The sequence below is a fragment of the Chiloscyllium plagiosum genome, unplaced genomic scaffold, assembly GCF_037043375.1.
Source record: "Chiloscyllium plagiosum isolate Xiang-an unplaced genomic scaffold, Cpla_swu_hap1 HiC_scaffold_28, whole genome shotgun sequence".
In the NCBI taxonomy this organism is placed as follows: Eukaryota; Metazoa; Chordata; class Chondrichthyes; order Orectolobiformes; family Hemiscylliidae; genus Chiloscyllium; species Chiloscyllium plagiosum.
The window spans coordinates 34,029,541-34,043,909 of NW_028270166.1; the positions used below are offsets into that span (position 1 = coordinate 34,029,541).

The window sequence follows — 14,369 nt, forward strand, 5'->3', positions numbered from 1 at the left end:
AGGACCTGAATTTGGGTTGCCAACTCTGGTTGGATGCATTCCTGGAGGTTTCATCACATATCCTGGCCAGCTAGTCCCACTCACTTTCTCCCCATCTCCAGTATTGTTTTGATTAATGAAGGTAAGTGGTCAAGGGACATTCCAACAAGCCATTTTTAAATTTCAAAATCTGCAATTTTTTCACCCTGAGATTTTTTGGAAAGACCACAATCATTTTTTTAAAATTTATTTCTTGTGACTCCAGGCTAATTCTGGAGGATTTGTATCTTTAATCTGATCATCCAAATACTTCCTCACTTTCCCAGGTCCTGCCTGTAGCAATCCATACTTTCCAGGGAATGTTTCTGACACATTTCATTTAAACATAGATTGAACATCGATTACCTGAATATTCTGGGCCCAGGACATACTTTTTCTCTTTATTCCATAAAGAACTTTAGGAAAATTTATTCTAAACATCGTGTTTAATAAAATGATTTTTTTGCAGGAGTATTACATCAGATACTGACACAAAACATCCAAAACACAAGGAAGAGCTTACAACAAGTTCATCTGATGAGCAAATGTAAAGTTTATATTTTCATAGCATACTTTCACATGTTCAGGATGTTCCAGAGCACCTTCCATTCAGTGAATGTATCAAAGAATATGATGGAGTTAACACATAGATTAGACATGATTATTTGATTGGTGGCACAGTGGTAAGAAATTGAATGACTTACTCCTGCATCTATATTCCTAATGAAGACAGTGCTTTACTCAATGGATCTAGGCTAACTCGAATGATTGATTCCAGAAGACAGCAAGAACATACTTGTAGATAACTGTGCTTTATCTGAGCTAGCAATGATTGTCACTGACACTGAATGCTCACATGGGCAAGTTTTCCATTTCCCAGAACCAACACTAGTCATTTTGTTGAAGACAAGTACTCAAACTTTTAAACAAAGTTTTAGCAGTATATCAGAAATAGACGGAACAAATTCAATTGACACATTCTTAATGCAGCAATGTTCAATTAAACTGGACTCTGGCTGATTGGTGACTTGGCAGTATTGTTATGTAATTTTCTGTAATATCATTGACCGATATTCTAGAATTATCTTTGCAAGAGATTCAAATAAAATTTATTCACACAAGTTAAATATAGATCCAAATGAGACAGCACTGCACATTTTCAAGTAACTATTTAACAACAATGTCATTATCTTTTAAAAAACATGATCTGTAAAACAACAAGAAGTGAAAGACCACATTGATCATGTCTATATTCTCACTCTGTTGAAAACCAGATTCACCACATCATCTATTTATTTTCTTCCAGGATCTGAAAACTGTGGAAATCCTCATTTTCCTTGCACCATATATTCTACAAAGTTTAATAACCCAAGCTTGGGATTACCTAACCACTATTTCTTCTCTTTCCTTCTACTCTTTACAATCTTGGTGGTGTCCTGCACAGTGGGCCTTGCCCCTTCATCTAGGTTTCCCAATGATATATAAAAGAATTGCACATTACCTACAAGATTCAATAGATCTACAATGGGACAGTAATGGAAGACAACATTTTGCTACAGTGAAGTGATAATGGAAAAGCATAGAAAGCAGTGATGCCTTTATATTGTCCCCATAACACTAGAGTGTCACCTCAAAAGTCAAAAGATAAAATTTATCCTTTGGCTTATAACTAAGGCCAGTCCCAATCTGTAGTTTCCTTATATCCAGGTCACATTGGTAGCTTTTAAGATCCAGGCATTTTTATCATGACTGTTGACTCATGATAGGTGAAGTTATTTTGGAGCTGGAGGCTGCCATCACATTGTCACTTCAACCAACGTACTGTTTGTTAACAGTTTGTCTATAAAGCTGGTCAGATGGCTTGCCAGCTTTTGTCAATGGACTGGATGTGTTCCTTGGCTTTCATCCTTAAGGAGGCAATGCTGGAACTTCTCTGGTCTACATCTTCCAAAGGATATTTGTCCACAAATGTTGTTGAGCATTGGTAGGGTGGAGATCCCATTGACTGCATTGTCGGGACCATCGGTGGTGGAGAATTTAAGAATGAGTGGCCCGAGTAGTTGGTCTGTAAGCCTTGTGGTGCCGCCATGAAGCTGGGTATGCTGTGGATGGAGGTTGCACTAGAAATGGGAGATGTCAGCCAAGGATCCAGTGGAAGGGAATTGCTCAAGGGTCCAACAGTGGACGGCATCGGTGGCCTATTAAAGGATAACATTGGAGAATCGTGCAATTTCATTGTGCTAGCCTCTATCTTCTCTTGTCTCCTCCACTTTGCTCTTCTATTTTGAAACCATACCTGGTGATTTTTAAAAGAAAGACATTTTGAAGAAATGGCTTGTGCAGACTATATCACGTTTATGCAACTTAAATGCCCTTCCATGCATTACGTTTCCCACAGCCCCATTAATTTTTGGTACTCCTCCCCTAACTGTTCTGATTCATGATACATGGCCACGAGCTGCCCTCACAGGACTGCACCAAGAGCCAATTTACATAATGGCATCAAAACAGCTATCTTCAGTGTCCAGCATGCATTTCCTTCAGAGAGTTATTTATTAAAGGTAGAGACTGGTTTTCTGGATGCAATTAATGGAAAGCTACTAAGGTACACGCATGAACAAAGAGGTCAAGGGGTTGAAATACACAACTGAATGAAAAGGCAAGTGCTGCTAAGCAACACCACAAAGGAAGCCATCAGAATTTTAGGTTTTTTTATATCGGGACACACAGTACCAGTGTAAAGCAGTAATGATGAATTTGTACATAATACTAGTTAGATCATATTAAGAATAATATGTAGATTTCAGAGGCCCATTATAAAAAGAGCATTAAAAACATGAAGCATAGATTCATCAGGATAATATCAGGCATGGGTGTTGAGAAGAGACTTGCGATACTTTGAAGAATTTTCATATACCTTGTTGGAAACTTAGCAACGAGAGGTCAGCAATTTCAAATTGCTGCTCAGAAAATTAAGAATGTTCTTAGATAAAGTTAAGGGCTGGAACATAAAATACTTTGCAATGTCTCAAAAGGTCAAGAGTCATTGGAACTCATTGCCGCAGAGAGGTGTGGGGGGCAGAGTCCTTGTGTATTGTTAAAGCTGAGATAGATTCTTGATCAGTCAGGGAATCAAAGATACAAGGAAAGAACAGAAAAGTGGACATGATGAATGTCAGATTGGCTATGATTTATTGAATAGTAGAGCAGGCACGAGGGGCTGAATGGCATACTGCTGCTCCTATTTCTTGTGGTCTTATGGAAAAGCTTGAGGCAGAAATCATTGGATCTTTAATAGGAATATTGGGAAAATAGAGTAGGATATAAGATGCACTGGTAGTAATCCTCCCGAAATCCTTGGCCAGTTTGCTTAAAATCTACTCCAGGGAAAATGTTAGAGTCTATTATAAAGGAGGTAATAATAGACCTTTTAGAAATCCGTAATGTATTTAGTCAACATAATTAGCATAGCTTCATGAAGGGGAAATTACTCCTGACAAACATTTTACAGTTTTTTTAAGGAGGCAATAAGTGGGGTAGATAAGGGGAGCCTGTTGATGTAAATTATTGGGATTTCAAAAAAGGCATTAAATAAGATACCGTACTTAACGCTACTCAATAAGTGCCCGTGTTGTTGGAGGTAGTATGTTAGCATGGATTGGCTAATGAATAGAAGACAGAGATGGAATAAAGATGGATGGTGATCTGTAACTAATGGCATACCACGGAATCAGTACTGGAACTACAATTATTTACAATGTGCAGGAATGATTTGGATGATGGAAACAAATGCAGTATCACCAAGTTTGCGGATGACATAAAAATTGGTGGAAAGGCAAATAATAAGAATGATATAGAGGAATACAGACAGGTTAAGTGAATGAGCAAAACTTGGCAGATGGAATATAACGTGTGAAATTATGAAGTTATGCACTTTGGCAGGAAGAATAGAAGAGATGAATATTATTTAACTGGAGAAAGATTGCAGAAAGCCATAGCACAGAAGGATTTGAAGGTCCTTGGGTATGAATCACAAAAAAACCTAGCATCAAAGTTTAGTAATAGAGAAAGTAAATGGAATATTGGCCTTTATTTCAAAAGGATTGGAGTATAAAAATAGGGAGGCCTTGCTTAAGTTATACAAGGCACTCGTCATACCACAGTTACAATACTGTGGACAGCTCTAGTTCCCTTATTGAAGGTAAGATATTCTAGCATTGCAGGCAGTCCAGGGAAGGTTCACTAGGTTAATCCTGGGTCTGGAGAGATTTTATTATGAGGAGAGGTTGATAGGTTGGGCTTGTACTCATAGGAGTTTAGGACAATGAGATAAGACCTGATCAAAACATATAAGATTCTTACACAGCTTGACAGGGTAGACATAGAGAGGTTGTTTCCCTTCATGTGAAACTAGAAGCAAAGGGTACGATTTTTTTTAGGGTGTAATCTCGATGTAAGGGAGGGAAAGAATTTCACCTCTGTGAGAGTTGTGAATCTGTGTAATTCGCTTTAGTAGCAGGCTGTGGCATCAAATATATTCAAAGCTAAGATAGACAGATTTTTAATCCAGAAGGGAATAAAGGGTTATGGGGGAAAAGCAGGAAAGTGAAGTTGAGGATTATCATATCAGCCATGATCTCATTGAATGGTGGAACTCACTCAATAGGATGGCCTGAATGGCCTAGTTTGGTCCCATATCAAATGGTCAATGTGGAGGATTTTGGCAGTGACATTCATTTTGGACACTACAGCAAAAGATCAGATCACACTCATTAGATAGAATGATCTTTGCTATTGTTTTAAACACCTATGGTTTTATGCTGATCCCAGAAGTACCGAGCCAATTCTAGCTCTCACCTAATATCCCAGCTGTGATTAACATGGCAGAGCCCAAAACCGGCAGCCTCTGCTGAGTTTAATGATCAGGATTCCACAGGTGGCCTCACCCACTGTGCCATGGGGGAATAGTACATTAGGACAATAGCGCAAAACAAACTGTCCAATCTGGATCTAAATTACTGAAAGCATGCACTTCAATAGAGTGAATATTTTATACTTGTAGCTCTGCCTAGCATATGGTCTCATGTAGGATAGTCTCACAGTGACACAACACAGATTTGTGTTAATGGATTTGATTTCAATTTCAAATCGTATAATGAAAATTTACAGTGCAATTTGAAAATGGGGTAAGCATTGAGCAACAGCGGCTCAGCACATTTTTGGGACCACTGTCTGGGCACCTGACATTGACAACAGCTATCTAAATCAGGAAGGTTGGTTCTCCCTAACTCTGATGAACTGAAATGATCAAAATGATATGAACTGTAAGGACAGACTAGAAAAACTTGGGTTGTTTTCTCTGGAGCGGTGGAGGTTGAGGGAAGGTTTGATAGAAGTCTATAAAATTACAAGATGCATAGATAGGTTTGATGGTCAGAATCTTTTTCTCAGAGTTGAAATTTCTAAAACTCGGGGGCATACACTTAAGGTGAGAGGGGGAAAGTTCAAACGAGATGTGAGGGGCATGTTTTTTACACAGAGTGGTAAGAATGTGGAGCACGATATCAGGAGTGGTGGTGGAGGCAGATACGTTAGAGGCATTTAAGGGACTTTTAAATAAGCACACAAATATGCAAGGAATAGACTGATATGGACCAAGGGCAGGCAGAAGGGATTAGTTTAATTTGGCATCATATTTGTCACAACATTGTGGACTAACAGTGATGTACTGTTCTATGTTCTATGTTCTTACCAAAGATAATGGAATATCACTTTGCTCTATCCAGTCACCCAAAGATCTGTTTGTTCTTGTATAGTATGATCTGCCTGTACTGCATGCAAAACAAAACTTTTCACTGTATGGGAACAATAAATCAAATCAAATCCTTTCATTCAGTCCTGGCTTTGGTCAATATTATTAGGAGAGAGAAAGCAATTAGATTTGACTTCATATAGGGACAAAAAAAGCAGGGGCAAAGTATTCAGAGATCTTAAATCAGAATGTATATTCGTTGAAGTTAAACACAATAAATTATTTTTAAAGTGTAACTAGAATATTCAGGAGGAGTGAGAACGAAGTTCAAATCAAAGAAAGCTTCTGAATGCTTCCGATAATCATTAATTGACTGCTCCCAGGTACTAACCCCCTTCGCCCTTTCTCCTGTAGGTGTGGAAATCTGCTGGGGCCCACTTCTTCAATGGCTTGGGTGCACCCTCCAGAAGGTGGCCTTTGACAATGGGTTAGGCATAAGTGAGGACTGCACCTGCTGGAGGTCAGAGTCTAGATTAGAGTGGTGCTGGAAAGCACAGCAGGTCAGGCAGCATCGGAGGAACAGGATCTCCAGCATCTGGATTTTCCTGCTCTTGGGATGCTGCCTGGCCTGCTGTGCTTTTTCAGTACCACTCTAATCTTTGACAAAGGATTGTCAACCCCATTAACACAACCCTATTAACACAAACTCCATTAGCACAAACCCCATTAGCACAAGTCCAATTGATACAAACTCCTAAGGAGTGACACTGACTTTCCCTTTGGGACCGATGAGTCTATTGTGAATGTATGGCCAGCAGGCCAGATAGCTTATCACTGGCCCCAGTCCCTGAGGCAGATTGGCATCATGTTTTTTAACCCTCTATAGTGGACTCCAACCAGAATTTCTGCCGACATTTGGAATTTGAGGCAAAAAAGACATTTAAAGGGGCACACAAGCTGAGAGCTTGAAATAAAAGTCGCCAATTTCCACTGGTTGGATCCACTGATCTGCTTTTTACAAGAAGTGTCCAATGTTGAAAATTAAATTTCCAATTATTTTGGCCCTTCCCCGAAACCAATGAAGCATTCTTGGAGTTTAGTCGATGTGATACTGGAGAAGAACACAACACAAAGTGCACACAGCAAGATCCCACAAACAGCACAAATCATTTGGGTATGTATAGCCTGTCCATTCACCACCTGCACGCCCTGTGTCTCTCTATTTTCACTCACTGGAGTCGTTTTGTTTCCCGTTTTCTCCTTGTTTTTGTTTTGTTTTCTCTGAATTTGCCATTTCAGGCCCTCTGTTTTATTTTTCTGGTTCTGTTATCAGTGAGGGTAGTTTTCATACTCTTGAGCTTTCTTCTTATTTGTCTGCTTTCTGTTGTTCTCATCTTGTATTCCCCTTGCCTTCCCTTAGTTTTGTTCTCTCTGTTTCTTTTTATCACGGTTTATTTTCCACCCATACAGTTCAGTTTTCTCCCCTGCATCTACACTCAACTCTTTTATTTTCCTCTGTATCCCCAGTCATCTCTGTCTCTTTCACCATAATCTTTCTCAATTAGCTTCCTCCTTTCTCTATTTTGTCGGCCTCCACATCATTTCTCACTGGATTGTTACAGCTTTATACTTTTTCTTTCGGTGTCTTCTCTTTAATATTTCCAATCTCCGATTATTCTGCCCCTTTCTCTCCCTTTCCCGGCATATCCAAGCTCTTAATCTTCTGAAGCTACCTATCTGACCCTTCATCGCCCGCCACCCTATCTCCTTGTCTCTCAACTGCATGCTTTGTGTCTGTGTCTCTCACTGACCTGCACCCGGACCTCTGGCAGGTTGACTTTCATGGCTAGCTCCTCTCTGCTGTACACATCGGGATAGTGGGATTTTTCGAAGGCTCTCTCCAGTTCATGGAGCTGGTATGTAGTGAAGGTGGTGCGGTTCCGCCTGTGTTTCTTTTTAGGCGGCTCCTCGTCCATTTTCTGCTCGGCTTTCTCCTCGCTGTCCGTCAGTTCACCGAGATCTTCCCCACACTTGTTCAAGAACAACCCGGAATCTGAGGGAGCAGAAACGGAACACAGAAACTATCACCCAAAGTTAAGGGATAAAACCTTTCCCTACCAGAAGTTCTGATTTCACTAACTGCCATCAAATTCTCTCCCAATTCTGTTGCCAAGTTACAAAGAGTAGATATTTTAATATTTTAACACCACGCCACTCCATAAACATCCAATGTGTCATTAGAATTATATCATATGCAGGAGACCTGACTAAACTCTACGAGAATTTTCTTGACGAGATGTGATGGTTTCATTCCGTCTGTCTGAAGCAGCCGTTCTGGACTCGAAATATGAGCTCGTTTTCTTTCCCTCAGCACAGATATTACCAGACCTGCCGAATTCCTCCAGCACCTTCTGTTATAACTCAGATTTCCGCACTATACGTTGCTTTCGTAAACTACGCTTGGAGTACAGCTGCCATCCAGCATCCTGGCTTGCTCTGCCTGATTGGAACTGTTTAAGCATCAATTTCACTCTGGATGTACGGTCGCTATCAAAGGAGATTTGTTTTGAATGTTTAGTGGTTGGGGGGGGGGGGGGGAGGACTTGAGCTGCACTTGTTTTAGGGAGTTGGTTTCGAGTAAAACAAAAACGCAGAGGAAACTCCATGAAGCCTTGAGTTCTCCTGCACTGGCCCATGGTGAGACTGCACCTGGATTGCCGCACACCAGTATTGGGCTCTTTCAGAAAGCATAGGGTTAGTCCATTGGGCTAAGTCCTGGGGTGAAAGAGATGTCTTTTGAGGAAATATTCGTTGGAGTTTCGAAGAATGCAAGGTGATTTTATTACAATACATAAAGGATTCTGAGCGAGCCCGAGGAGGATACTTTTACAGGTGAATCTGAATTAAGGAACACATTTCAAAAAGTCTCTAATTGAGAGGGCCATTCTGTTCTCTGGGGCGTGTTTGTATCAGGGGTTGGTGAGCATTAGTATCAGGAATTCTATAGCACAAAAAAAAGAGTGGAAGCCTGCTCACTCAGGGCTGAGTGAGGCAGATTTTGGGTTAAGGAGGGGGTCAAGGGTCAATTGGACACCAAAGTCAGAGCAACCACAGCCTTATTGAAATGATGGGCCGCTGCTATTCCCCGGAATCTCCGTCTGTCCAGCGGCCTGTTGCTAGCGCCCCCCCCCGCCTCCCACCAGCCCAACCTCCCTCAGCAAGGACCGGGGCGGTTCTCCGCTCTCAGCCTGGCCTTCGTTGTGTGTGAGTTGGTTCTGTACACGGAGGCGAGCTGGGGTCTCAGCCGGTACCTTCAAAGCTCCCATCGACTCAAAATGCTAACAAAGCTGATACAACGAAACAAAGGAAAAACATTCGAGCAGGGAAAAGACAGCGAAACGAAAGAAATGAACAATATATTCCAAAGTGTCGGGACAGAAGAAGCGGAGGAATTATTTACAGCGAAAACCGAAGCAAAGTTTCAGAGATAAGCTTGGAGCTGGGAAAGACATTTGTTAATGGGGGGGGTTAAGGATTCATTGAGGACTGCAGATGCTGGAGATCAGAGTTGAAAGTATAGTGCTGGAAAAGCACAGCAGGTCAGGCAGCATCCGAGGGGCAGGAGAATCGACCCTTCATCAGGAATAAGAATGCATTAATCGATTCAGCAGGTCTGGCGGCTTCCATAAAAAGTTGTGTTCTGATTAAGGACTCGAAATGTTAACTGTTTCTCTCTCCACAGATGCTGCCAGACCTACTGAGTTTCTCCAGCATCCGCAGTTTTTTTGTTTTTCATGAATTGATTTACAACACACCGGCTCCGGGTAGATGGTTCAGTTTAACATTTGGAGATGCCGGTGTTGGACTGGGGTGTACAAAGTTAAAAAATCACACAACACCAGGTTGTAGTCCAACAGGTTTAATTTGAAGCACTTGCTTTCGGAGCGACGCTCCTTCAGCCACTACCACCTGACGAAGGAGCGTCGCTCCGAAAGCTAGTGCTTCCAATTAAACCTGTTGGACTACAACCTGGTGTTGTGTGATTTTTAACTTGGTTCAGTTTAAGATCTTTTAAAAACAATATATCTCCCTGCAAATGTAATCAGCAAAATTAAAAAGAAATTGAGCCCCAAAGGAAAGATCCTTGCTCGATCAGGAAACATTAGAAACCATTTAATTCACGAACCATCAGGACTTGGAAACAGAAAAGGGCAACGAGTCCGCATCCAAATCTCTGCGTTAGTTCGAGCTTCACTTTGACTTGGAACGAATAATGCCCCATTGAGATACTAACGGCAGAGAGAACACACGAACACAGCCATCCAAAGTCTGCACATTCCCAAGTGGAATTTCCTCAGGAGCGATGCTGAGGGGCCCCCATCCCATGGGAAAACGACAGTCCCTGCAAATCCGGGGGAGCGGGATTTTAATGACTCTGATTCCATCGGAATTAACGGGAGGCGCCGTGGATTAATACGGGAGATCATTCCTTCTCCATATTGCGGCTGCTCTTGAGGACAATTGGCAGGAATCTGGCAAAACTCGGCAGCTAATCTGTAAAACCAGCAACAATTCCACCCTCGCTCTCGAATGAATCTTTAACCCCGTTCATTTCAGGTAAATTGAAGATCACTTGTCCCAAAATAATTCAAACCTCTGCAACAAAATGTCAGATTTTCGATGTATTCCTAAAATAATTGCATTAATATTAATTATTATTTCATTAAAGTCAAGAATCTAATGGGTTACTCAATGCTATAATTAGTTGATATTACTGTACTTATTTTTCTCATATTGAGAAATGTCTCGCAGTCCATAGGGAGAACTTTTAACTAAATGACAGGGCTTTTGCCCGAAACGTCAATTTTCCTGCTCCTCGGATGCTGCCTGAACTGCAGTGCTTTTCCAGCACCACTCTAATCTAGAATCTTAACATACACAAAGAGGAAGGAGAACCGTATAATGACCGGATCAAGTCCAGTCACTTTTTTTTGGAAAGGGATGTCTATTTAAAGAATGTGTAGGAGGGCTGGTACCGCCTGTTTATTGCACTGACGGCCCCTCGAATTGTAACCTTTTTGCCAATGTACATCCCCCTAGAGTTGCAAAGGGCATTTGTACGATTGCAAACAATTTGAACGGCGATAACTGATTTGTTTTACACTCAAGTAAAATCCCAACGAGCTCGGAGTTTAAAGTTTGGAAAGTTGCACCTTTTGGGGATAGGGCTCTTACCGTCAAAGGTGTGAGGCGAGTCGGTGAGCCCGAGGCCAGGCATGTGACTGTAGCAGGATGTCTGTTGGCACTGGCCCTGCTCCTGGGAGCATTTGGGAGGAAGGGCCGCGGGGCTGAGCACGGATTGATCCTTCGCAAATCCCAGGATCACGTCGATGCTGTGAACTCGCGAACAGGCGCCTGGGCTCTTAACCATTTCCTGGAAGCTGCTGGGGGACAAACAGGTTTCGTCCACGCCGTTCATTTCAGCCTCGATCGACACATTGGGCTCCGGGACAACAACTCGCAGCTCAAAGCAACTTCTGCAAAGGCAAGTTCCCCTGCTCACAACTTTCAAAGGCGATTCCAATCGATTTTTTTTTGTTAAAACAAACTCCAATGGCGAGTACAGACCTCCGACCTTGGAAAAGTTTAAAAACACACCGTTGGTTAAGCAGCAATTAATGCAACAATGGCTGTAATTAGATATCAAATATACATCTAAACCTGTTGTAAAAATGACCAACGAAATAAGGAGGAATGAGCTGCACAAACTGTGAATTTCAAGCTTCCTGCAAAGTACCTGGCATTCTTGTTTGATTTAAAAATAATATTAACAGACTGGGAAAGAAGCCCAACTTCTCAAAATTGGGAAATAGTTATCGTCCATTTTAAAAAGAACGCTCAATATATTTTGTTAAAAATTCTGCCGAACCTCAAGAAAACGCCCTGAGGGACTCGCCTGATCTGAGTCTCTCCCTGGCTCCCAGACCACTCCCCATAGCGTCCCGTCAATCTTTTAAGCTTCCCAGATGTCGAGGGGGAAAGGAATAAATCGCCGAGGATTAGCGGAGTTGATCATTAGCAGAGACATCCTCTTGACACTGATTGACAACGAAAGGGGGTTTATTTCCCCCCCCCCCCCCCCCCCCCAATGCAGTAATTGCTGTAAATTCCGAGAGAGAGAGAGAAGTGGTTCTCTCAGTGAGCTGTCACCTCCGGAGGAAAGATTCACTTTGTAAACTGGTGCTTTGGCTGTGAATCAAGCAGCTCGCACTTTCTCGTTCGGATTTGCGGGACTCCCCGCAACATCTCACTGTCAGCCCTCTCCCACTAAATTACTGTGAAACAGCTGGAAGAAATATTTCAAATTACTATTGGAAAGAGCGGCACGGCCTGCTAATCTTTCGCCTCCTTGAATTTATTTACATCTTCATAGAATCCTTACAATGTGGAAGCAGGCCATTCGGCCCACACCGACTCTCTGAGCAGCATCCCATTCAGATCCACCACCGCCCACTTTCCCTCCCCCTCCCCCACACACTCTTCCGACCCTGTAACCCTGTATTTCCCACGGCTAACCTACTTAGCCTGCACATCCCTGGACATTATGGGCAATTTAGCATTGCCAACCCACCCTAACCTGCACATTTCGTGTTTGTAGAAAAGGCTTTTATTTTCCATCCAAAAAAACACTAAAGGGGGAATCCAGAACTAAGACTCTTTCAATCTGACATCGAAACAGAAAGTGGTGGTCCGAAAATAGAAAGGAAAGGTGATTTCATAGCCCTTGCTTTCGACTTTCAGAAATTCTCCTGAAACTGGTTTCACACAACGGGGATCTGCCTATCGTGTTTCCCCAATAATTCTGACGCTTATCTCAAAGAAAGACTGAGGATGCTGGGGACCTGAAACAAACACAGAAAGTGCCGGAGAAACTCAGCAGGTCTAACAGCATCTGTGGAAAAAGAGACAGTTAACGTTTCCAGACCAGTTAAACCTTCCCTACTCAGATGTCGAGTTTCTCCAGCTCTCTCTCTCTCTGTTGAATTCTGACAGTCCACAGTTACAAGGGCTAGGAGAGTGTCATTGAAATATTTTTACAATGTACAAAAGCAACTCCAAAACCAACAGGGGTCCTATCCCTTTTGGTTTCACATTTTTTCACTACTTGAGTAAATATTAAGTTTAGCAAGTGCAGATCTTTGGCCTTTCTCTACTGCCCTGAAGAAGGGTCGCTGGACCCGAAACTTTAACTCATGATTTCTCTCCAAAGATGTTGGCAGACCTGCTGAGATTTTCCAGCAATTTCTGTTGTTTCAGATTTCCAGCATCTGCAGTTCTTCCAGTTTTTATTTTAGCAACAAGACACGGCCAAGATTCAGCTCCCAAGAAATGTCCATTGAAATCACTTTTTCTTCATTCTTTTCCGTTCCAGACAATCATAAAAACAATGAAGCTTTATTTTTCGTTATTTCTATGTAATTCAACAAGAGAAACCAGATGAACTAATTATGGGGTTAATCGAAAGTTCTTACAGTGAAAAAAATCAAACGAGCGCCTTAGGGGTCTGGGGCATATATCAACGGATTTCATAAAAAAAAACCTCCCTCTCCTTACACACAGTGTAAATACCCCCTCCCCTTAAACAATCCCCACATACACAGTGTAAATACCCCCTCCCCTTAAACAATCCCCACATACATAGTGTAAATACCCCCTCTCCTTAGACAGCTACACACCGGATAAATAACCCCCGCCCCTCAGACACCGACACACCGGTAAATACCCCCTCCCCTTAGACAATCCCCACACACAGTGTAAATACCCCCTCCCCTTTGATATTCCCAACACACCGGGTAAATGCCCCCTCCCCTTAGACACCCACACACAGTGCAAAATGCCCCCTCTCACTTGACCCGGTCTGAAACGGGTGGTTTTTATCCTAAGTTTACAAAGTTTGTTCCCCAACTTTTTCCTGCGGATTGAACGCTGGTTAAGTCAGGAGAGGCTTTCCCGTTGAAAATTCGGTTAAGATTAAAATCAACGGATAATATTCCATCCTTCCGCGATGCCCCCCGCGCACAGCCTTATGACGGTGTCCACCCCCGGTCCGACCTGGCTTTAGGTTTAAACGGAACACCGGGCAAGTCTCCGCCTTGACAGTTTAAACGTAGGAAGGCGTTTGGAAATATTTTCGAAATTAGTTTCTGAACGAGCACCTTCAGAGCCACCCCTCATTCGCCAGCCCCTCTACTCCCAGCCAGGGGAAGTCTAGTGTGTAAAAAGGGTAACATCGCTACCTGCAAGTTGCTGCCCGAACCCCAGACCATTCTAACCTACCTTCACTCTCCCTGTGACTCCCTCTCGAACAGTACTGTGTGTCTGTGTATGTGTACCTGTAGCTTTCAGGCTGCAGCAGTTCAACTGGGCTCACTATCGCCTCCTCCAGGACAATCTGAGAAGGGCACACAGGCCCCACAAACAATTAAATAGGGAAAGTCAACAAACGTCCTTTCTTTAAAAATGCACGTGTGCCCTTCTGATCTCGATTGATAAATTCACCTTTCCCAAAGTAGGACAATTCCCTATCCTGGCCCGCATG

General features: G+C 42.4%; 1 protein-coding gene across 4 annotated transcripts; it reads right to left on the reverse strand.

Annotated features, from left to right (window-relative positions):
- Positions 1-451: 451 nt before the first annotated feature.
- Positions 452-13,828, reverse strand: rx1 (retinal homeobox gene 1). 4 transcript variants are annotated; one of them, XM_087976108.1, is made up of 4 exons: positions 13,737-13,828; positions 11,006-11,405; positions 7,582-7,823; positions 452-2,314 (listed from the first exon to the last, which is right to left on the reverse strand). In XM_087976108.1, exons 2-4 carry the CDS (start codon positions 11,247-11,249, stop codon positions 1,871-1,873), a joined length of 930 nt encoding a protein of 309 aa, XP_087832234.1. In that variant the 5' UTR covers positions 11,250-11,405; positions 13,737-13,828; the 3' UTR covers positions 452-1,870. The 4 variants fall into 4 exon arrangements, with proteins under 4 accessions (XP_087832234.1, XP_043576935.1, XP_043576937.1 ...); XM_043721000.2 differs by lacking the exon at positions 13,737-13,828 and adding an exon at positions 11,700-11,833; XM_043721002.2 differs by lacking the exon at positions 13,737-13,828 and adding an exon at positions 11,568-11,710.
- Between the last annotated feature and the right edge of the window lie 541 nt (positions 13,829-14,369).

Excerpts from the sequence above, each read along its gene's own strand:
- rx1 (XM_087976108.1), bottom strand. The coding sequence starts at position 11,249 with ATGAACGGCGTGGACGAAACCTGTTTGTCCCCCAGCAGCTTCCAGGAA. Across the intron at positions 7,824-11,005 it reads CTCGCCTCACACCTTTGACG|ATTCCGGGTTGTTCTTGAAC; the intron begins GTAAGAGCCCTA and ends CTGCTCCCTCAG. Across the intron at positions 2,315-7,581 it reads TGCCAGAGGTCCGGGTGCAG|GTATGGTTTCAAAATAGAAG; the intron begins GTCAGTGAGAGA and ends AAAAATCACCAG.